The 21716-nt window shown below is 47.1% G+C and overlaps 1 protein-coding gene across 1 annotated transcript; it reads left to right on the top strand.

The window, feature by feature from the left end:
* Window positions 1-2139: 2139 nt before the first annotated feature.
* LOC123078284 (gamma carbonic anhydrase 1, mitochondrial) lies at window positions 2140-18756 on the top strand. The gene is made up of 5 exons (XM_044500740.1): window positions 2140-2443; window positions 4766-4909; window positions 14523-14648; window positions 17658-17809; window positions 18161-18756. Exons 1-5 carry the CDS (start codon window positions 2338-2340, stop codon window positions 18419-18421), a joined length of 789 nt encoding a protein of 262 aa, XP_044356675.1. The 5' UTR covers window positions 2140-2337; the 3' UTR covers window positions 18422-18756.
* Window positions 18757-21716: the final 2960 nt, after the last annotated feature.

The raw sequence follows: 21716 nt of genomic DNA, 5'->3' as shown, positions 1-21716 counted from the left end.
TATCCCAGAGTGGAGTTTGTCGGAGTGGCCCGGAGAGTGTCATTGCAGTAGAGCGGTTTTGTCGGAACGCCGTTGGTCCACCCGAATGGGAGTGCGAGGCCATGGGTTCCGTGGTGTGGGTACAGAGTACTAACCTCTGCAGAGTGTACATTAAATCTATCGATAGCCGCGCCCGCGAATAAGGGCCCAGTTCGTAGTTGGTCACACTATGGGTCAACAGTATTAATAATAACTTGATTAATAACAACCCTGTTTTGATGATGAGATAAGTTGGTTATGTGATCCGTGAATGATCACCGTTTGGTTACGAGGTAACCCGTTGAGCCAAGAGTGGTTCCGTTTGTGATCCGTGAATGATCACCGCTTGATTACGAGGTAACCCGTTGAGCCAAGAGTGGTTCCGTTTGTGATCCGTGAATGATCACCGTGGTATCGAGGATACCGAGTTGTTGGATATTCGTGATGTTGTGCGAGAATCGTGGCTAAAGATCAAGCTTCTTGTGGTCATTTAATGATTACTACGGTATTGTTTATACCAAGCTTGATATGATCATGAGATGATCGTGTGATGTCCGAGGTTGGTAAGTGATGTATGTGAGGGTTACGAGGTAACCCGAACAGAGTAAGTTGGTGCATGGTAACGTCATCATGTTGCATGATAGTGTCATCATGTTTATATGTTCATGCCATGCTCGTATCGTTCTAGCTGTATCATGTTGTTCATGCCATGTTGTTCTGATAGTATCACGTTAATCCTTGTTAACCTGTAATTGCCATGTTGTTGTCTGTCTTGATTGCTTTGGTTGCTGTGAGCTTGCAAGTACATTCAATGTACTGACCTGGCGTGTCATGCCAGTTTGCAGGCCATGCCGGATTTGATTGCTTGTTTGCCGTGGATCCCTTGTTTGCGAGCTAGGATAAGCGTTCCAGCCAGAGTCCCTGCGGAGTGGAGTTCATCACCGTCGTCGCTGTTCCGCTGCTAGAGTTATTCCGCTGCATCGTGTTGTTCTACTGCTTGCATGGAGCAACCGTGGCAGGCGTAATTTCGTCGTGTCGATGTAATCCCTTGTATCCATACAGATTGTAATAAAGAGCTGATTTGTTCTATGCTAAGCAGTGCCGTATTCCAGAAGACTTCTCCTCGACCTCTGGGCTGGAATACGGGGCGTTCCGGTTTCTCTGAGCCGGAGTGCCACACGGGACGACCCCGAGCGCCAGCGGTGTGTCCGAGCGGATGGTGCGAGGAAGCGCGTGGTGAAGAAGTACACCAACCACAACCTCTAGCCGTCGGAGTCGCTCCTTCGCGAGACGGAGGAGTACGACCGTCGGCACGAGCTGATCTTCTTTGGCGCGGGCCCTTCTCCGCCGCGGGCAGCTCCGCCGTCGGGGGGTCGAGTCCCCGCACGCCGCTCCTCACACCGGTGAAAAAGGAGCCGATGGATCTCCCGGCCCTCCACGTGGTGAAGTGGGAGCTCGAGGCGGAGCCGGTGCTGTCGAGCGGTGGCGTCATCGGGCCAGCGGATTTCCTCCCCCAGGCCGAGGTGTACATCTTCGAGTGGGTAATCATGGCGCGCAGCGCGCGGAAGGAGGAGGAGGAGCAGCACCGACAATTCCTTGCGAACCTCGACGACGTTCTCCTCGAGCAGGGGCTCGCGAAGGAGAAGGAGTACGTCGACAACCAAGACGCATGGCGCCGCGAGAAGAAGGCGCAGGACGACATCTACGTTGACCTCGTCTCCGACAACGACGACTGAGGATGTCCACCGCCGCAGCGTCGCCATCGCACCCGGATGGCTCCGGCGAGCCAATTTTTGGCTGCAGGGTTACGGTGGTCGCCTATCCTCCTAGCCATTTAGTGTGATTTAGTGTATATATGAACTATGTATGGTGATCAATAACTATGAACTCGTTCTATTTCTTCCGCGAAGTCTTGATTTCAAAATTTACAATTTCATTTACGGTTTCTGTTCTTTGGCGGAGGTTTTCGGCCCGTATTCGAAGCAACAAGCGAATTGTAAACTGAGTTTACATGTCCGCATTTTGAGGGATCTGCTAGAGATGCTCTAACCTTTTGAGGCAGAACATGAAGAGCGCCCAAAGATAGTAGAAGCAGTCTTCAAGGGCAAAGCGGTCAATTCCGCGAGCGGCCGAAGAAGCGCCAGCGCTCTCCACAGGCCCAGTCCCCACTCTCTCCCTCCTGACCCCCTCAGCTCAGCTCCCGTCTCTCCTCGAGATCTCCCACGGGCCAAGGCCAGGAGCCAACAAACGCAAGGCCACCGCCGCCTCTGCGCCTCCGCAGTCGCCGTTCTGCGATCTTGCCCGCCGCCGCCCGGAGAGATGGCGAAGGCGTTTTACGCGGTGGGTTTCTGGATCCGGGAGACCGGTCAGGCCCTCGACCGCCTCGGCTGTCGCCTCCAGGGGAACTACTTCTTCCACGAGCAGAGTAAGCATAAACACCTTCCCTCGCCCCTAATAATCCTACCTTTCGCCCCTCCCTCGCCGATTTTTGCAGATACTTCGGGCATCGCGTGGATTTGGTCTTCTCTGGCGGTCCCAAATGAGTGAGCATTTCGGGATTGCCGCCTAGGGTTAGGGACGGTTCAGGAAATGTTACGGTCATGTGTGCCCCATTAGGTTGGGGTTGGCCTAGGGTTATGCATTCTTAGGTCATAGTGCATTCGTCGTTAATTCACACGCTAAGATTCGAATTCAAATCGACGTGTCTTTCTACGCGAGTTGCTCAGTTCATAGTGTGCTAAAATTATGGAGGTGGACAGTTGTATGGATTATGGATCACTCTTTGGTAGAACTGCTACTTACCCAATTATTTATACCAATGGGATATTAACTGAAAGTCCTGAATATGTCAAATTGCTATCCGCAATATCTATTATCGTTAGGTATTTGCCATGATATTGGGATGCTATACGAATAGCTGTAGCTCTGCATTCTTGAGCTCCGTTCTGCCCCCTTTATCGTTCTAGGCCTTTTTATTTACCATACCAGGTGAGCTGAAACTCGAGGAATTCCTGTCCAAGACGGGGGTTGTGGTTGGAGTTTAATAATGTTTTTGATAATTTGTTTGTTTCAAATAACTTATATCGCTATTGGTAAGATTTACCTTTATCTTTACAGATAGTCGGTCATGGCTTTTGAGATTTTACACGATGTCAACTAAAATTTTAGAAGTTCTAGAGCTGTCGATGATGGTTTCCTCCGACGAGTTGATGCTCACTAAGATGCTTGAAGATAATTTAATAGCTCCAGTTCTGTTATCATCGCCATGGACCATCCTACTCCATTTATTGTTTGAGGTTTTACTCATTCTGTTGCAAAATGTAGGACGTGTTTTTATCGGTTTAACACAAGAATTTGACCACAACAGTCACTCCATAAGTATGCAATGTTATATGATTTTTTGTACTCAAAATTATTTCCTTATAATTGTGATTTTGAATAACACAACCAAATTTTAACATACTAATTGTTCGTCAAAAGCCCCCTAGGTAGCTGGTGCTGCAGCTTGCTTGTTAGAATTATCTCTTGTCGCTATTGACTATTGCCCTGACCAGGGATCGCCATTTACATCTGTCTTTGATCCAAATAGAAATTAACACTGGTAGTTTGCTTTCAAAAGACTCTTAGTCTCCTGAATCTACAATACTCTAGTATGCAAGCAATTGTACCCTTAAATTATTAACTCTTTGAGTAAATTGCACAATAAACGTAGCATTTAAGCTATCCTTCCGCATAACACAATATCTTTGGCAATCTAGTATTGGATCTGACTTGCTTACAGCCCCCACTTGCAGCCATGTCTCAAAATGCTGGCTGGCCGTGGACTGTGGTGGTATCTGATGTGTCTCGTTGGAGTAGTCTCTCTGTTGCACTGCAGACCCCAAGACACGCTGTTCAATCTTAGCCTCTCAGGCTGCGCCAATCTCCCATGTCAACACTGTTGCCACCGTATCAGCCCAGAATCGTGCCTGTAGCTAGGTCTGTTCTGTCAGTAAGCTGGCCTACGCAGACAGTTTGTTTAGGTGATATAAAGCGCTTTCCGATGGCAGAAGATTGGCTGATTGTGGATGTATTTCTTAGAGGTTATGTTTTATACAAATGAGTTCGGTATACATGGTGAATTGTGCAATTTGCTCCGGTACTGTACCCGCTGCTCCCGAGAGTGACACAAATATGATTGGACACTTTTTGGTTCTGCACATTTCTCCCTAATCAATCTCATTATCCTTGGATGTGCATATGTTGTGTTCACCCCTTGCTTATATCTGATGATGTTCTTTTTGCTGTTTTCTGCTGGATTGTTTTTATATATTTGTAGGTTTAGTAATCCTGTATTAGCATTTTGATCGTGCATCTCCTGAATGATATCTAAGTATGTCACATTTCAGTAAAAAAGGCATTGACATTTTACTTACATCGACTATCTTCTTTGAGCACTTGATCTCTGATCAAGCTCATGAATTTGTGGTTCCTCTTCATGTCACACTCTGGATAAAATTATCCATCTGTAAGTTTTTTCTTCATCTGCATATTAGCTTTCTGTGGCTGTGAAGTGGTAGATAACTCGGAGACACTTTTTGATTACCTGATCTTCTGCATCCTTATCTTCAGGATGCTGCTTATGTTCTGCACTGCATCTAATTATTATGGCCACGTTTTATGTTGACATATGTTATAATTGTTTGTGCTGTTGTGAGCAACTACACCTATAAAAGTGCTAACATGATTTTGTTTTGAACCTTTCCAGTTTCAAGACATCGCACACTTATGAACATCTTTGACAAAGCCCCTCATGTTCACAAAGAGGCATTTGTCGCTCCAAGTGCATCCCTTATTGGCGATGTTGAAGTTGGGCAAGGGTCTTCAATTTGGTACGGATGCGTCTTAAGAGGTTTGTGCTCAATGTTCCAGTGAGCATCATTTTGATCTTCTTTGCTCAATTAACGCGTGCTTCCAAAGTGTGCCTGTATTCAGATTTGACTGTACCAAAATGTGTGATAGTAATCACCCCGTTGTGCTGCGTTTCTTTTCCAATAGTCTTCCGGCTCTTATCTTATGCAATTTACTTTCTAGTTCTGGTTCTATATTATTCTTGGCTAGCATATCTTTCGTTATTTGTTACTCCCTCCGTCCTAAAATAAGTGACTCAACTTTGTACTAACTTTAGTACAAAGTTGAGTCACTTAATTTGGGACGGAGGGAGTATTTCTATACATAAATAAATACATCATCCAAGACAAATAAGCAACAGTTCTGTGGTTAAATGCACCATGCATATCCATTTGCATCGTCTTGTTGCAGATAATGTTGAGAAGGGTGCGTTCATTGTACATTAGTTGTAGCCTTGTAGGTGCGGTGGGCATAGACAGTCCACGGTTTATTATTCCCTTAAATATGCAGTTGAATTTAACAAAATACCTAGCAGTATGAAGATTTCAAGAGATAGATCCCATGGATTTTAATAACTAGATATTAGACAGAGGATTGATTCGTAGCTCCACCAGTGGGTGATCATGATCATGTCTTTCCATCTCCATGTTTTTTTTGCCTTGCCACCTTATGCAAACGTTGACGCCTGAGTGCAGCTAGTTCTTTCTTTCACCAGATCTATTTGATCCATACTGGAATTTCTCAGTATACAAATAATTTAAATTCCCAACTTTAAGATTTGCTGTTTACTGAAAATTGCAAAAAAGGGAAACTACAAGGAGGATACGGCATGAAGGCCCACCTGTCATTTGCAGTAAAACGCAGATGATCTGTTGCTGTGTTGTATTGTAAACAAGAATATCGTTTGAAGAAAAAGGAAAGAGAGGGGCTCTCAGCTTACAATGAAGAGCAAGCAAGAAATGTGATCTTTCTTGTCCCTCGGCTCCCTTGCAAAAGCCATGATGCAAGTCCAATTTCAGGGGTTTGTTCATTGAACAATCATAGCAGCACGTTATCCGAGGAGGATAAATAGTGATGCTACTCTTCCTCACCAGTTCCATCAGTCCACTGCCTCTTTCTCTCCCATAACCTACAACTCTGACTGCAGTTTTGATTTTGTTCTTTGTGGTGCCTTGAAGGCGCCGCCATCGTGGTGCCTCACATGAGTTGATGATTCGGCACCGGGTTAGGTCTAGGCATGTTCATGACCCCCAGCGGCGTGCTTTCTTGGTGTTTGTATTTTGTGTGTGTTTCAATGCTTGTCTTCAGTGTGATACTCCATACTTGTGTTCCTTCATGCTGTTATGCTGCTTAGTCTAGGTTTCAAGTCTATCACTTAGGATGGATGGTGTTATCTCTCTCGTAACAGATGCCAATATCCTGCAGCAATGGTGACATAATATTATTGCGTGGACAACATCGTTGGCTGTGCTTCACCATCTTTCAGATTTAGCTATTTGTTGAGCTAATGTTTTCATAAGCACTAGAACTAATGCCATATCAATCCATGATCTTCTATGCTTCGTTATATCTACTTGTTACTACTTTCTCCAGTTTTATTATATAGCCCCCCACATATTTTGGGTCAAACTTTGACCATATGTTTAACTAACAAAATAGAGACAAGCCCACTTTTCAATCCTCAACTAACTAGATGGTTTAAGAATCAACCCTGAACTCATTAACCGGTTACTGCACGACCTCCAACTTATCCCATCGTCCCCCCTTAACCGAGCTGAAACTGTTTTTTTTTGCTCATGCGACTGGTATTTACCGAGTCGGCTGCCTCATTGGCATTGCAATTTGCCATGTCAGCTAGCTCACTAAAGGCACCGAGTCGGGGCGCCTCACTCCTCAACCCTTCACTCTATTACCCCAACGCTAGATGGTGGACTGACGAACAGTGGCGCTACACATCCGATAAGTGCTACCCTCTCCACCCCCTTGCCACGGCCCCAAACCAAGAGCATGGTGGGGCTTCAACGTCGGTGTTGTCCATGCGCGATGTTGAGCCGGTTCATCTCATGGTTGCTCACCCAGTACGCCATGGCGGGGTGCGCGGCGGCTAACGCGAGTCAGAAGAGGACGTCGGCAGCTATGACTAGAACGGTGGGGAGATGGAGTAGAGCGGGACCAACAAGAATGGAGAGTGTGGGCTGCTTCCCGCTCACGATTGAGCATTTCAACATGCCAAGAGGGGTTAGAGGAAGCTCTTGGAGGAAGGGACCAAGAGGAAGCCCCTCTTGATTTGCAAGGCCGCGGCGGTGTCCTCGGCCGGAGAGGAAGAAGGCTAGCATGGGAGAAATTGCAGCTCGGGGAGCTCGATTGAGAGTGATCGGAGTTCGGTGGCGAAGCGTGGCATGATCGGGTTGGCTTATTTGCAGGCAGTCGTCGGTGCGCCATTGGTGGCACGCATGATTGCATGTGGTAGGAAGCAGCGATGAGCGTTCTAAGTCTTGTGGCTTAGCGACGGTTCTAGAGGCTTGGTCGAGGCTAGGAAGGCTGTGAGGACCAAGTGGAGGAAGCCAATGCGGCGGGGCTGCAACATTGATGCTGCAATGTCTCACGCAATCGAGTTGTTCGACATGCTCTCCTGAGCTTTGGAGGAGAGAAATGGCGGGGAGAAAGAGGAGCAATGGAGGGGTGTAGTTGCAGGTTTCAGGGGAGGCTGAGGTGTGCCAGCACCAGTCTTGCCACACCCAAATGCCGGTTTGGCTGGGTGTTAGTGTAACTTCTGATCCGACAGTACTCTCGGAGGGGTATGGTGGATAGCTCAATTTGTTCGGAGGGATGTACAAGTGGCAGATCGGAATGGCTACACACAAGACACAAGGATTGGCCTAGGTTCGGGCTCTCTTTGATCTCTAGCCGACACAAGCAATACAACTCTCAGTAGACGACATAAGGATCTCACCAATGGCTCAAAAACCTTGCACGGTACATACCTAAGTATTAGTCAACACTCGAGACAACATAAAACAGCTCCTACATACACAACATAAAAAGAGCCACTAACTATAATATAAGACAACCAATACCTTGAGGCAAAGAGACATTTTTCCAATGGCCCCTCATGATTGTGGCATGAGTTAACTTTCCTTTCTTTGTTCTTGTGTGCTTGCATTCTTCCCAAGCATCACTACAAACCATTGCTCTTAATTCCTTCTTAGCAACCGAACTTTGCAAAGTAACAAATGCTGAAGCAAACCTTGTCACTCTTGGTCTCACAATGTCTCTCTCTTTTGTATAAGACCTTGTCAAGGACAATGTTTTATGATGTGCATAAAGGAAAAAATAATCAGCTCCTTTGATTTAGTGATTCTAACACCAAACTGTTTCAGACGATGTTGGACAAGCTTCTCTTCAATCGGTGCCCCCAACTCTATCTCGTATATCATCATTCCGTATCCGGTCCTTCCTTGTGTGGCCACACATCCATCTCAACATGCGCATCTCCGCCACACCTAACTGTTGAACATGTCACCTTTTAGTCAGCCAACACTCAGCGCCATACAACATTGCGGGTCGAACCGCCGTCCTATGGAACTTGCCTTTTAGCTTTTGTGGCACTCTCTTGTCACATAGAGTGCCAAAAGCTTGGTGCCATTTCATCCATCCGGCTTTGATTCGACGATTCACATCTTCATTGATATCCCCATCCTTTTGCAGCATAGACCCCAAATATCTAAAGGTGTACTTCTGAGGCACCACCTGCCCATCAAGCCTGACCTCCTCCCCCTCCTCGTGGAAGCAATTCAACATTGAATTGAAATTTTCTAGCACTGCCCATACACAAACAGATGGACAAATGGAAGTGGTGAACAAGTTTTTGGGTAATTTGATCCGTTGCATTTGTGGAGAAAGAAAGGGACAATGGGATTTGGCTTTATCTCCTGCAGAGTTCTCCTACAATAACTCCAAGCATAGGTCCACAGGAAGGAGTCCTTTTTCCATTGCCTGCACTAAATTTCCAACATATGTGGTGGACCTGGTGAAGCTACCATCAAGGGGAAACTCAAAATCAGCATTGTCCTTTGCTGATAATTACACTGAGTTATTTGAAGAGATTCGTGGTGTTTTGGAAGCACAAAATCAGAAATATAAACAACTTGCTGATTGCAAAAGGAGGCCAAAATCATTCCAAGTTGGTGATAAGGTGATGGTCTACCTTCGAAAAGAGAGGCTGCCTTTAGGTGTTAAAGGGAAGCTTAGGCAGCGAAGGTATGGGTCCTTCTCTATCATGAGGAAGATAAATGATAATGCCTATGTGATAGATCTTCCAAGCGACATGGGCATACCCAACACTTTCAATGTTGCGGACTTGTCGTGGTATTCTCACGGGGGGGGGGGGGGGGGGTGTGAGGCGACAGATGCCACAAGGGCTTTGTGTGAGGGTAAGACTGCTGCTGATAGGCCCGGGAGCGGGTATGCGAGTAGCACGCGCTAGTTTACCCAGGTTCGGGGCTCTCCGGAGAGATAATACCCCTACTCCTGCATGTCTGAGCATATATATCTGGGGTGTACATCGGGCAGTACAAAGTGCTCCTAGAGCTGTATCTGGGGGCAGTGCCATGGGCATCTGGCTCTGTATATGCATGCACCAGGCATGCTTTAGTGGCCGGCCATGAGCATGGCCGTATGTGGTGCTTGGGCATGCATGCCCGTGGGAATGGATGGATGGATGGCTAGCTAGCTCTCTTGCTAGCTAGCTTGCTTGTTGTGTGTACGTGTGAGTCCATCCATGGATGGATGGATGTGTGTCTCCTTTTATAGGAGAGGGTAGCTTTGTATCTAAGCTATGTGGAGGTATGGGAGCAAGGTATGGTGCATGTCATGCTTGTCCCCTAGGTCACTTCATGAATAGTGCCAGGGGACAAGTGACACTATACATGATGGTGTTGCGGTACGGTTGTCTTGTCCGCGGTATGGTCGTCTCGTCGGGGTCTTGTCGATGCCGGGTCGGACTGCAGTCGGCAGCCGGCTAGTCGATGCAGTCGGTCAGCTGGCAGCCGGCCGGGTGGAGCAGTCGGACTGAGGAGCCGGCAGGAGCGGCCGGGCAGTCGGACTGAGGGGCTTTGCTAGCCCCGATGTCTTGAAATATTGTCTCGTCGTCTTCGGGATACCCGTGTCCAATTACTCCGACAGGACTTGACTCTACCATCCAGAAGAAGTGCTCTATGAAGATAACTCGAGGGCGAGTTCCAAACAACCCGGGGAGAATGATGAGGAACAATAGATGAGAAAAATAGAAAAAGGAAACCACATGCTAGATCTGTTTGGCTACTTCTAGATACTTCCACTCTAGTGTAGTATTTCGTCTCTACCCTACCTACTGTTTTCTAGAGTCCTCTAGTTGTGAGTAGCTATGAGTATAATGGTGAATCTTAAGTAGTGTTCTCCGGAGTGTTCTAGCCATAAGTAGAAGTATGTGAAGGCTACCCAAAGCCCTATATAGAGGTCATCACCTATAGTTTGTACCCAGATGATGTACCCCCACTATCTATAATACTCCCTCCGTTCCAAATTAGTTGATTTGGATTTATCTAGATACGGATGTATCTAACACTAAAACATGTCTAGATATATCCGTATCTAGACAAATCTGAGTCAACTAATTTGGAACGGAGGGAGTAGAGCTTGGTGTTCTTATCTAAGATCTTGGAGTAGATCTTGTGCTCTAGGAGTTCTGGATTGAACTCCTGCTGCCATATTGGCCTACATTAGCCTCTAGAACGATATCTAGCGCAACACATTGAAGTAGTTCCTTCAACTCTAGTGCTGTACACTTTGTAGCAGCAAGGCGGAGTTGCTCCTCCACAACCTTGTGCTGCTTCACCACCATGTAACTTTTTACTTGACGTTTCACTTGACCAACATGTTGCTTCAATCTGCTTATCCTAATACCGATCTCCTTTCCACACAACCTGCATTTCACCCTCTGTAGATCAACAGGATCATACACGACTCCAAACTTCCGCCCCATGTCATCTGGATTTTTCTTTTAAATGTTGGAGCACTTGCTGCAGTTGAAGCAACCATAGATTGCTACAAAAATGAATGTTGCATACATATTAGTACACATACCAATCTATACAAGCATGTAAAATAAGAATACATCTATATGTTGTTCTACATACATATCAGTACACATGCCAATCTACAGATCTACATGCAAATAAATATATGACTTGCACATCTATATAGATTATAGAATAGCAACAGCAGCAGCAAGCCAGCAACATAGAGCATAAATCAGCAAGCTCATTTATATATGACCTGACAATATTGCCTGTACATGCAAGCAGAGCAGTGAGGAATAGCAACAACTCAATTTCAGCAGCAAACTAGCAACACCTCACAGTGGTGGGAGGCTACAAAGCATGGATATGGCAGAAACTGCCGAATTGCCGTCCTAGTACGGGGGGATACGGGGACGCGCGGATACGCCGGGATACACGTATCCCGCAGTATCCCATCTTTTCCGAATTAAAAAAAGGGGGAAAGAAATCGGGATACGGCAGGTACGGTGTGAACACGGTGGGGACTCGGGAGCCAGCCTCGCCGCCGCAGCCTAGGCTCGAGGCTGCAGCTGCCTGGACTCGCTTCTCTGGTCGCCGGCTCGCCGCCGCCGTTTCCCCCAAGCCCAGCTCTTCCCCCGACGAAGAATGTCCATCCAGCAGAGAGGAAGATGGCAAGGCGTTCGAGGACAAGGAAGAAGGACTGGGCGGAGAGAAAGATGGGGACTGCAGCCAGCAGCGAGGAAGAAGATATAAGTGGCGGCGCAATCTTTTCTTCTGCTCTCTGCAGCTCTCAGGCGGCTGGAGGAAACGAGAAGAGAACGGCTAGAGGAGCTGACTAGTCTAGGGTTTCAGGAACTGGACCTTATATGGGCTCTGAGTGGAGAGCTACATGGGCCTGAGTGGAGGGTTCGTATGGGACTATGGGCTGCCCCAAAGTCTTTTATCAATAGAAATGAGGCAACATATATCCAGTAATTCCTTTACAAAAAACATATATCCAGTACAAAATCTCTGATCTAAAAATTATCATTAAATCTTTATTACATGCTGTTATTTTTTCTATATATTGATATACCCTGCCATATCCCTGAATGGCTGTTTTTGAAAAATGCCGTATCCTGTATCCCGTGTCCCCGTATGCGTATCCCTGTCTTTGCGTCCCCGTGTCCGTGCTTTTTAGGTGGGAGGAGCAGCAACATACCTTTGCTGCTGGACGCCATGGACAGCGGCTGCTTGATTTGTGAGCGGGAGAGGGGAGCAGGACGAGCTGGAGCCGCAATTTCCCTAGCCCTAAGACGTGGGGCGACTGCAGATATGCACAGCAGCCCAATTAATCGCTGCTCCCTGGACTACTCGGTCTGACGGCCTGATTAATTGGCTGGGCGATAAATGCGGGGAATAGGGTGTTATGTTGACCATTGATTTTGGTAGTCAATTCTATGGTCAAATTTTGACCCCAATACGAGGGGGCTTATAAACCCAGACCGAGGAAGTAGTTGATAAAGCTGCTATGTGATCTGTTATCTTCCGAATCATTTTCCTCGTGCTGGTAGCTTAAAACACTAAGTTCTTTACTAGAATGTCACCGTGGCTATCCACTAGTTAGATGAATGCGTGTGCAACTAGCAGGGGGTGGTAGCACTACAATAATTTATGTTCACAGCTACTAACACAACAACTAAGAAATTTTCAGCAGGATGACAAATCGTTAACACTTGTGGGAATTTTTAAACATGTACCAGTAAGATCTAACTAAGAATTGAAGACCATGGATAGGAATAACACTAGTTCTAGTGCTCACTGCAAAAAAGTAATGGGCGGATGAACAAAAAATCTCACATAGCACAATCGCAGCATCTGAAAGATGGGGAGACACGCCGCAGTGATGTTGTTACGGAGAATAATATCTCCCACCTTCGTCGTAGGATACGTCTGTTCCTGTCCAGCATCTGTGGCTAGTCGAGCGATGCACTTGATACTCTGGTTTAAGTAACACCACTGCGAGTATCACATAGAAAAAATAAGAACACTGACATACCACTCTGTCGGAGGCTGCGCAGACTGTTGTACCCTACACGCCAACGGCGGAGCTAAGTAGGAGGCTGAGGGGGCCATGGCCCCCCAACCAAAGTGTAATTTTTTTACTAGGTAGTAATAGCCCTGCCTTGCAGGTTATAGATGGGCCATGCACGTACACATAGAAGGCCACAAGCCTCTGGCGAACCTGCTCGGGGCTCGGCTGCTTCGACTCTTTTTCCCCAAACACACTTGTCGCTCGGGCACGGCTGCTCGCCTCCGTTGCCTGCTGACCTGATCCATCCATGAAACAAGCTGCCGCACTGCCTCGACGCCGGCACCGACGAGATGATCGCCTCTGACCTGCATGCACTAAGGTCGTGAGGGAGGAACAAGGGGGCGCCTGAGACGGTCATCTTTGGCTCTTTGCCACTGGACAGTGGTCGTCGATGTCGGCCGGCCGGCTAGCCATCCCTCGTCGCTGGCCACACCCCATACGAATTTGTGTACTTAACTTTGTAAGTGCCATCCACCCAGCTCAAATACAACCCTAAACTCCTGGATGCTTCTCAGTGATGTGCTTCACTCAACCAGCCGACGGCGCCGTGACGGACAGCCTCGACCCCTCGACGTCGTCCGGCCGTTGCTGAGAAGGCGAGAGGGTTAAGAGGAGCTCCGCGTTTGGGCCGGTGGCAACGACTCCAGCGCCTGGGGGGATCAAGGGCTCGCCCAGTACGGCTGCCGCCGCCTGCAGAATTTGTCTGAATTCTGTAACACCAAAAGCGTTGCCTGTACATCAACACTGCTGTACAGTAGGAGTCAAAGTGGGTTTTCTTTTGTAGTTCCGTTGTGTGGTTTGATATAGTTGGGATTTTTTTTTTCTGTGATAGCACTACAATTTTTTCTCAGTTAGTTAGTGGTTGATTGAATTGGACTATGCACATTATAAATTTGTTCTCTCAGTAACAGTTGCTCCCTACAGATAATTTTTGTATTTTGGCCCCCCCAAACATATTTGTCTAGCTCCGCCACTGCTACACGCTGTAGCACCACCACCATAGGTATGCATCACCTGTCATAACTCTGCAGAGATCAGCCTAGGCACTGTGCTCTTATCTTCAGATGATAGAAGATATCGATTAAAATGGGATTGGTGAGGGAGATTAGTGCTCTCACTTATCCTCAAGGGGTCCCACAACTGAAAACTGATTAGTGCATTTTGTTCTTGCTCTTCGTTACAGGCAGTGCACTGACAGGTGTGCCTGCCGGAGAAGAAATAAGCTTTGACTGGCTGATGCAAGACACCAGTAAAGATGATTTTTACCATGAAGCAAATATTTTCATGGAATTTTGTTCTTGCGAAGAAAATGTTTTCATGGAATTGATATCTACAGCTGGAAACACCTTTTCTATTTTATGTATTGTTTACTAGTAGGTCCCAAGTTTATTTATATCCTTATGTATCATACTGTACTGTGAGTGTGTGACTTCAGTTGTTAGTCATGCTTCCTACAAGTTACTTAACATACTTGGTTACAGGTGATGCAAATAACGTTCAAGTTGGATCTGGGACCAATATACAGGACAATTCTGTTGTGCATGTGGCAAAATCTAATCTAAGTGGAAAAGTCTTTCCAACTATCATTGGAGACAATGTCACAGTAGGTAAAAATAGATTTACCTTCTGGTTCTTGTTTTAACCACTGATTTATTCCACAGCCTCACGATGTTCAATTGTTCATTATCTGCTTAGACCAAAGTCTAGTATAGTAAAATTGTTATTGATCTTTTTTGGGGTACTACTTTTCATCAGTATCCACAAATATTTTGTTATTGGAGCCCTAATTCTATGGTTAAAGTAAACTGGAAACAAACATACCAGACAGATATCATTCCGCTACCTTGTTTTTATTCCAACACAGTAGTATAGATAATTTTGAAGACAAGGTTGAGCAATTGAGCAGCAACAACAACAACAACAACAACAACAACAAAGCCTTTAATCCCAAACAAGTTGGGGTAGGCTAGAGGTGAAACCCATAAGATCTCGCGACCAATTCATGGTTCGGGCACATGGATAGCAAGCTTCCACGCACCCCTGTCCATAGCTAGTTCTTTGGTGATACTCCAATCCTTCACATCTCTCTTTACGGACTCCTCCCATGTCAAATTCGGTCTACCCCGACTTCTCTTGACATTCTCCGCACTCTTGAGCCGTCCGCTATGCACTGGAGCTTCTGGAGGCCTGCGCTGAATATGCCCAAACCATCTCAGATGATGTTGAACAAGCTTCTCTTCAATTGGTGCTACCCAACTCTATCTCGTATATCATCATTCCAGACTCGATCCTTCCTCGTGTGGCCACACATCCATCTCAACATACGCATCTCTGCCACACCTAATTGTTGAACATGTCTCCTTTTAGTCGGCCAACACTCCGCGCCATACAACATTGCGGGTCGAACCACCGTCCTGTAGAACTTGCCTTTTAGCTTTCGTGGCACTCTTTTGTCACATAGAATGCCAGAAGCTTGACGCCACTTCATCCATCCGACTTTGATTCGATGGTTCACATCTTCATCAATACCCCCATCCTTCTGCAACATTGACCCCAAATATCGAAAGGTGTCCTTCTGAGGCACCACATGCCCATCAAGGGTAACCTCCTCCTCACGCCTAGTAGTACTGAAACCGCACATCATGTACTCGGTTTAGTTCTACTAAGCCTAAACCCTTTCGATTCCAAGGTTTGTCTCCATAACTCACTTCCTATTTACCCCCGTCCGACTATCGTCGACTAGCACCACATCATCCGCAAAGAGCATACACCATGGGACATCTCGTTGTATATCTCTTGTGACCTCATCCATCACCAAGGCAGAAAGATAAGGGCTCAAAGCTGACCCCTGATGTAGTCCTATCTTAATCGGGAAGTCATCAGTGTCGACATCATTTGTTCGAACACTTGTCACAACATTAACGTGCATGCGCTTGATGAGGGTAATGTACTTTGCTGGGACTTTGTGTTTCTCCAAGGCCCACCACATGACATTCCATGGTATCTTATCATAGGCTTTCTCCAAGTCAATGAACACCATATGCAAGTCCTTCTTTTGCTCCCTGTATCTCTCCATAAGTTGTCGTACCAAGAAAATGGCTTCCATGGTCGACCTCCCAGGCATGAAACCAAACTGATTTTTGGTCACGCTTGTCATTCTTCTTAAGCGGTGCTCAATGACTCTCTCCCATAGCTTCATTGTATGGCTGATCAACTTAATTCCACGGTAATTAGTACAACTCCGAACACCCCCCTTGTTCTTGAAGATTGGTACTAATATACTCCATCTCCATTCTTCTGGCATCTTGTTTGCCCGAAAAATGGGTTGAAAAGCTTGGTTAGCCATACTATCGCTATGTCCCCAAGGCCTTTCCACACCTCAAATGGGGATACAATCAGGGCCCATCGCCTTGCCTCCTTTCATCCTTTTTAAAGCCTCCTTGACCTCAGACTCCTGGATTCGCCACACAAAACGCATGCTGGTCTCATCAAAGGAGTCGTCCAGTTCAATGGTAGAACTCTCATTCTCCTCATTGAACAACTTGTCGAAGTACTCCCACCATCTATGCTTAATCTCCTCGTCCTTCACCAGGAGTTGGTCTACTCCGTCCTTGATGCATTTGACTTGGCCAACATCCCTCGTCTTCCTCTCTCGGATCTTGGCCATCTTATAGATGTCCCTTTCGCCTTTCTTCGTGCCTAACCGGCGGTAGAGGTCCTCACCGATAGCTCGCTTTGCGGCCTTCTTCGCCATCTTGTACTTCTCTATGTTGTCTGCACTCCTATCCAGGTACAGGCATCTGAAACAATCTTTCTTCTCCTTAATCACCTTCTGGACATCATCATTCCACCACCAGGTATCCTTAGCTTCGCTTCTCCTTCCCCTGGACACTCCAAACTCCTCCGAGGCCACCTTACGGATGCAAGTCGCCATCTTCATCCACACATTGTTCGCATCCCCTCCTTCCTCCCAAGGGTCCTCCTTAATGACCTTCTCCTTGAACACCCGAGCTACCTCCCCTTTGAGCTTCCACCACTTTGTTCTAGCGACTTTCGCACGCTTATCCCGCTGGACACGAATCCGAAAGCGGAAGTCAGCAACCACCAGCTTATGTTGAGCGACAACACTCTCTCCAGGTATCACCTTACAATCTAGGCACGCACGCCTATCTTCTCTTCTCGAGAGGATGAAATCAATCTGGCTAGAGTGTTGGCCACTACTAAAAGTCACCAGATGTGATTCTCTCTTTTTGAAGAGGGTGTTAGCTACGATCATGTCGTAGGCTAGAGCAAAGCTTAAGACATCTTCTCCTTCTTGATTCCTGATGCCATAGCCAAAGCCCCCATGTACCCCTTCATGAGCTTTTGTGTAAAACCTTGGTAGAGTTAGCATGACATACATTTGTCAGAGGATATGCACCATCAATAAACATTTGTATTGGAAATTTAAACTCTGATATTGGTAATGATACCCATTGCCTCTCATCTTGCTCACTATCTGAAATGCCAAAACCAATCTGACACCAACCTGTTATCTGCTATCTAGGACCTTCATTCTCGTGTAAAATATTCACTGATATTCGGATAACATATATATTCCGAACTTTGTTTCGCAGGGCATAGTGCTGTATTACAAGGATGCACTGTTGAGGATGAAGCTTTTGTTGGTATGGGAGCTACCCTGTTAGATGGTGTTGTTGTGGAAAAGCATGGGATGGTTGCTGCTGGAGCCCTTGTAAGACAGAACACGAGGATCCCTTGTGGAGAGGTTGTGCTTTACTTGACCACTATTGTTTGGATTCTTATTTAGGTCATCTCAGACACGTTTTCTTATCTGGTTTTAATTAACTAACGGTTATTTATGATAAGGTATGTCTGAATCTGGATTAGCATGTGTTAAGAGAAGACCCCATTTTCTTAGATACAAAAACCCTTTCGACACTACTTGATATTGTGACATGGTTCATGATGCTTTTTTTGGGGGGTAATTGCATTTTGCAGTGACTTTGATGCCATGCATTTATGCATGGATGAAACAAAAAAAAAAAGCTTCATAACTCTTGTTTGATAATCTTATCTCAGCAAGTGCTCTGTTGTTGACTATCTCTGTTCAATTTAGGTATGGGGTGGAAACCCTGCAAAATTTCTGAGGAAGCTCACAGACGAGGAGATCGCTTTTATTGCGGAATCAGCTGCCAACTATTCCAACTTAGCCAAGGCACATGCTGTTGAGAATGCTAAATCCTTGGAAAAGATTGATTTTGAGAAAGTCCTGCGCAAGAAATTTGCTCACCAGGACGATGAACACGATTCCATGCTTAGTGTCACTCGAGAGGTCCCTCCAGAGCTGGCGCCCCCCAGTCCTACTCCTGCCCAATAAACTTTTCTTATCACCACCTTCAGTTTGCATTCTTATATCTCTATCTGTCCAGTGAGTTTGGCAGTTTACTTTTACTTCAGTAATTTTGGGTCGAGCAATGTTCTAAAGCTGACCATGTACTTCAGTTTCTGTATTCCATATGTTCAAGATCCATGGAACAAATAGATCCATTTCGCACAAATTTATGAGTAGCATGTGCTGCGTGCATAGTTTACTCTGGCTGAAATTGCGAGATGCATTGGAGGCAGCACATGAACTGTTGGCCTGTAGTTAAATGCTTAATTGAATAAATATTTGATAACAAAAAGTACTGAAGGATAAATTTTATTGATGAATTGGTTGGTGTTGGATTTATGCTTGTCTGTGCTGAAGTTTTTCTGAAAAAGGCATCCATTACGTTCGGTTTATGTACTCCTGTACTCTCTTTGATTCATATCAGTTGTCGTTGATTTAGTATAACTTTAGTACAAAAGCAGCGACAATTAATATGGATTGGAGGTAGTACAAGTATTTCTGAAACAACTGAATCTTCTGTTTCTCTTAGTTCTAGTACGGTAGCGTTCCCTGGTAACGGCCATGATGCATTGGATCTTTTTAGCCTCCTTATCTTGACAACGTTCAATACGAACGCTGGCGACCGGTCTGTTGCCTCCTTTTGGATTTCAAACACTTGGTGTATCAATCAATGGATCTTGGTGCAGCGGCTTTGGCATCTTTTCTTCATTTGTTCGGTGACATGGTTTTTTGTGCGGGGGACTGGTGGGGAAGAATTAGCCATGCCCGTGTGGTGCACTCTGCACCCTATTGATGCATTATGTTGAAGTTATCTACGTGGTAAGAGGAAGATCTATGTGTTAATTATTGGACGCCAATAACTGCCACACATGCGGACTACAAGTCGGTCATGCCGCATGATCCGTCTGGTGTTTCACCAAGCTAGCCCGCACGCCCGCCGTTCGGGCAAACACTTCAACACCCGCACGTCCGGGTGACCACCTGACAGCCCACACGTTCGGGCGTAAAACCCTGCTAGCCCGCACAACTAGTGAACACCTGCCCGCCCCATGAACTAGTTGGGTCCCCTGCGAGAAAGTCGCCACCCCAAGAAACCTCCCCTAACCCCTCTTCCAACGCCCACCTCTCGATCAGCCCCCCCCCCCCTCCATCCTCTGGTTTCTCAAGTTGCCATGGCAACCGCAGCAAACCCTAGCGTGATCTAGACGGAAAACAATGGCAACAAATTCCTGAAGGTGAGTAATTGCATGAATCCGGCCCTTCTCCTCTCCCCTCACCTTTCAATTTTTCCAACAAAATTTGACCCAAATGTGCGATTCAAAATTACCGTGCATGCCACCAACGAATCCTTGATTGAAATTGGATATGTTAAATTGCCATGCTTACTATCCTAAATTTGAGTTGCATCTTGAACCTTGGAGTTGCCGTTGATTTGATCTACTTGAAAGTCAGATCCAATTAGTGAAAAACAAGGGGGTGGGGGACAAGGGAAAATCAGAGTTTTTTCAGCAGGGGATTGTGAAAAGTTTTGCTGTACATGTTTGCTGTAAGTTGCCACCCGATTTTATAAGTTGTTGCCGCCAAATGCACCTACACTAGTACTTGCCATGTAACTACAGTGATAGTTGCCGCCCGTACTTCATGTAATTTGCCATGGCAATCTAACGGTGGTGGCCACCCCAAAACTATGTGGTTCACAAAGTTAATGTATGTTTGCAGAAAGGTTGCATTGAGAAACAGAGACACGACTTTCAACATTTTAGAGCATCTCCAGCAGCCCCCAACAGGCCCCCCAGGCGACTTTTTACGCGCCGGCGTCGAAAAAACGCCCCACTCGCGCCCCCAAGACACTGAAATCCGCCGGCTCGGTCCGTTTTTGGGCCCGGCGATCGCAGGCCGAACCCGGCGCACTGGGGGGGGGGGGGGGGCGCTCGGGGGCTCCGGCGCAAGGGAAAAACACGCTTGGCCCACACCGTCAGGCAAAAAGTCAAGCCAATTGTCCAGATTCGCCTCCCACCCCCTGCGCGCTCGGCCACCACCCTGCCGATCCCGGCGCCGCCCACCGCCCAACACCGCTAGATAGGCCTTTCCCCGCCGGAAAAAGAGAAGAGGTTTCGCCGCGGCAGCCTCTCCACCACCGTCCGGGCGATTTTTCCGGTGTTCCGGCCGCGCAGGGGCAGTATGCCGGCGGGTGTGCGCCCACCATGCTCGCAAGGTGGTTGGCGATTTGCCTGCTCGGCAATGGACTCGGATGACGAGGAGGCGCTCGCCGCGCTGCTGGAGGAGGAAGCCGATGCCGACGTCCAGGAAGCGGAACATCTCATGGTCCTCGCCGCCCTCGCTGGCCTGCTCGCGAGCAATGAAAAGCGGCGGCGAGGTGGCTCGGCGCCGGGGCGGATGAAAGCAAATAACCGGCATCGTCTGGAAGGCTACTGCATGCTCAACTCCGACTACTTCGCCGATGCTCCACTGCACGGCGACAAAGTATTTCGGCGCCGTTATCGGATGAGCCGAAAGCTTTTCCTCAGGATTGTGGATTCCATCCGGGAGTTCGACAACTAGTTCAAGTGCAAGAAGGATTGCACCGGCAAACTTGGATTCACCTCAATCCAGAAGTGCACGACAGCGATGAGGATGCTTGCATACGGAGCTCCCGGTGATTCACTCGACGACTATGGGCGCATGGCCGAGTCCACCACCATTGAGTGTTTCTACAAGTTCTGCACGTCAGTGGTCGTAGTGTTTGCACCGCAATACTTGCGAACACCCAATGCGGAAGACACTGCTCGGATCCTAGCACAGAATGCAGCAAGAGGATTTCCTGGGATGCTTGGAAGCATCGACTGCATGCATTGAAAATGGAAGAACTGCTCATTTGCTTGGCAGGGGATGTACAAAGGCGCCAAAGGCGATTGCAGTGTGGTACTTGAGGCGGTGGCCACACAGGACCTCTGGATTTGGCACTCCTTCTTTGGTATGCCAGGAACTCACAGTGACATCAACGTGCTGCAGTGCTCCCCTGTCTTTGCCAAGCTTGTTGAAGGTCATTCTCCTCACGGTGAACTTCGAGGTCGATGGGCAGCACTACAACAAGGGGTACTACCTAGCTGATGGCATCTATCCGAGATGGTCGACATTTGTGAAGACTATCTCAAATGTTGTGCCAGGAGGCAAGCGTCCCACTTTGCCAAGGTTCAGGAGGCTTGCAGGAAGGATGTCGAGCGGGCATTTGGTGTGCTCCAATCTCGATTTGCTGTTGTCCGGTACCCTGCTCAGACCT

The sequence above is a fragment of the Triticum aestivum genome, chromosome 3D, assembly GCF_018294505.1.
Source record: "Triticum aestivum cultivar Chinese Spring chromosome 3D, IWGSC CS RefSeq v2.1, whole genome shotgun sequence".
Taxonomy (NCBI): domain Eukaryota; kingdom Viridiplantae; phylum Streptophyta; class Magnoliopsida; order Poales; family Poaceae; genus Triticum; species Triticum aestivum.
The sequence above is the reverse complement of the archived record's forward strand: the minus strand, read 5'-3'. Positions and strand labels throughout refer to the sequence as shown.

Bases quoted from the DNA above. Each gene is read 5' to 3' on its own strand.
- LOC123078284 (XM_044500740.1), top strand. From the start codon at position 2,338: ATGGCGAAGGCGTTTTACGCGGTGGGTTTCTGGATCCGGGAGACCGGT. The intron at 14,649-17,657 runs GTAAAAATAGAT...TTTGTTTCGCAG, and splicing joins TGGAGACAATGTCACAGTAG to GGCATAGTGCTGTATTACAA. The intron at 17,810-18,160 runs GTTGTGCTTTAC...TGTTCAATTTAG, and splicing joins CGAGGATCCCTTGTGGAGAG to GTATGGGGTGGAAACCCTGC.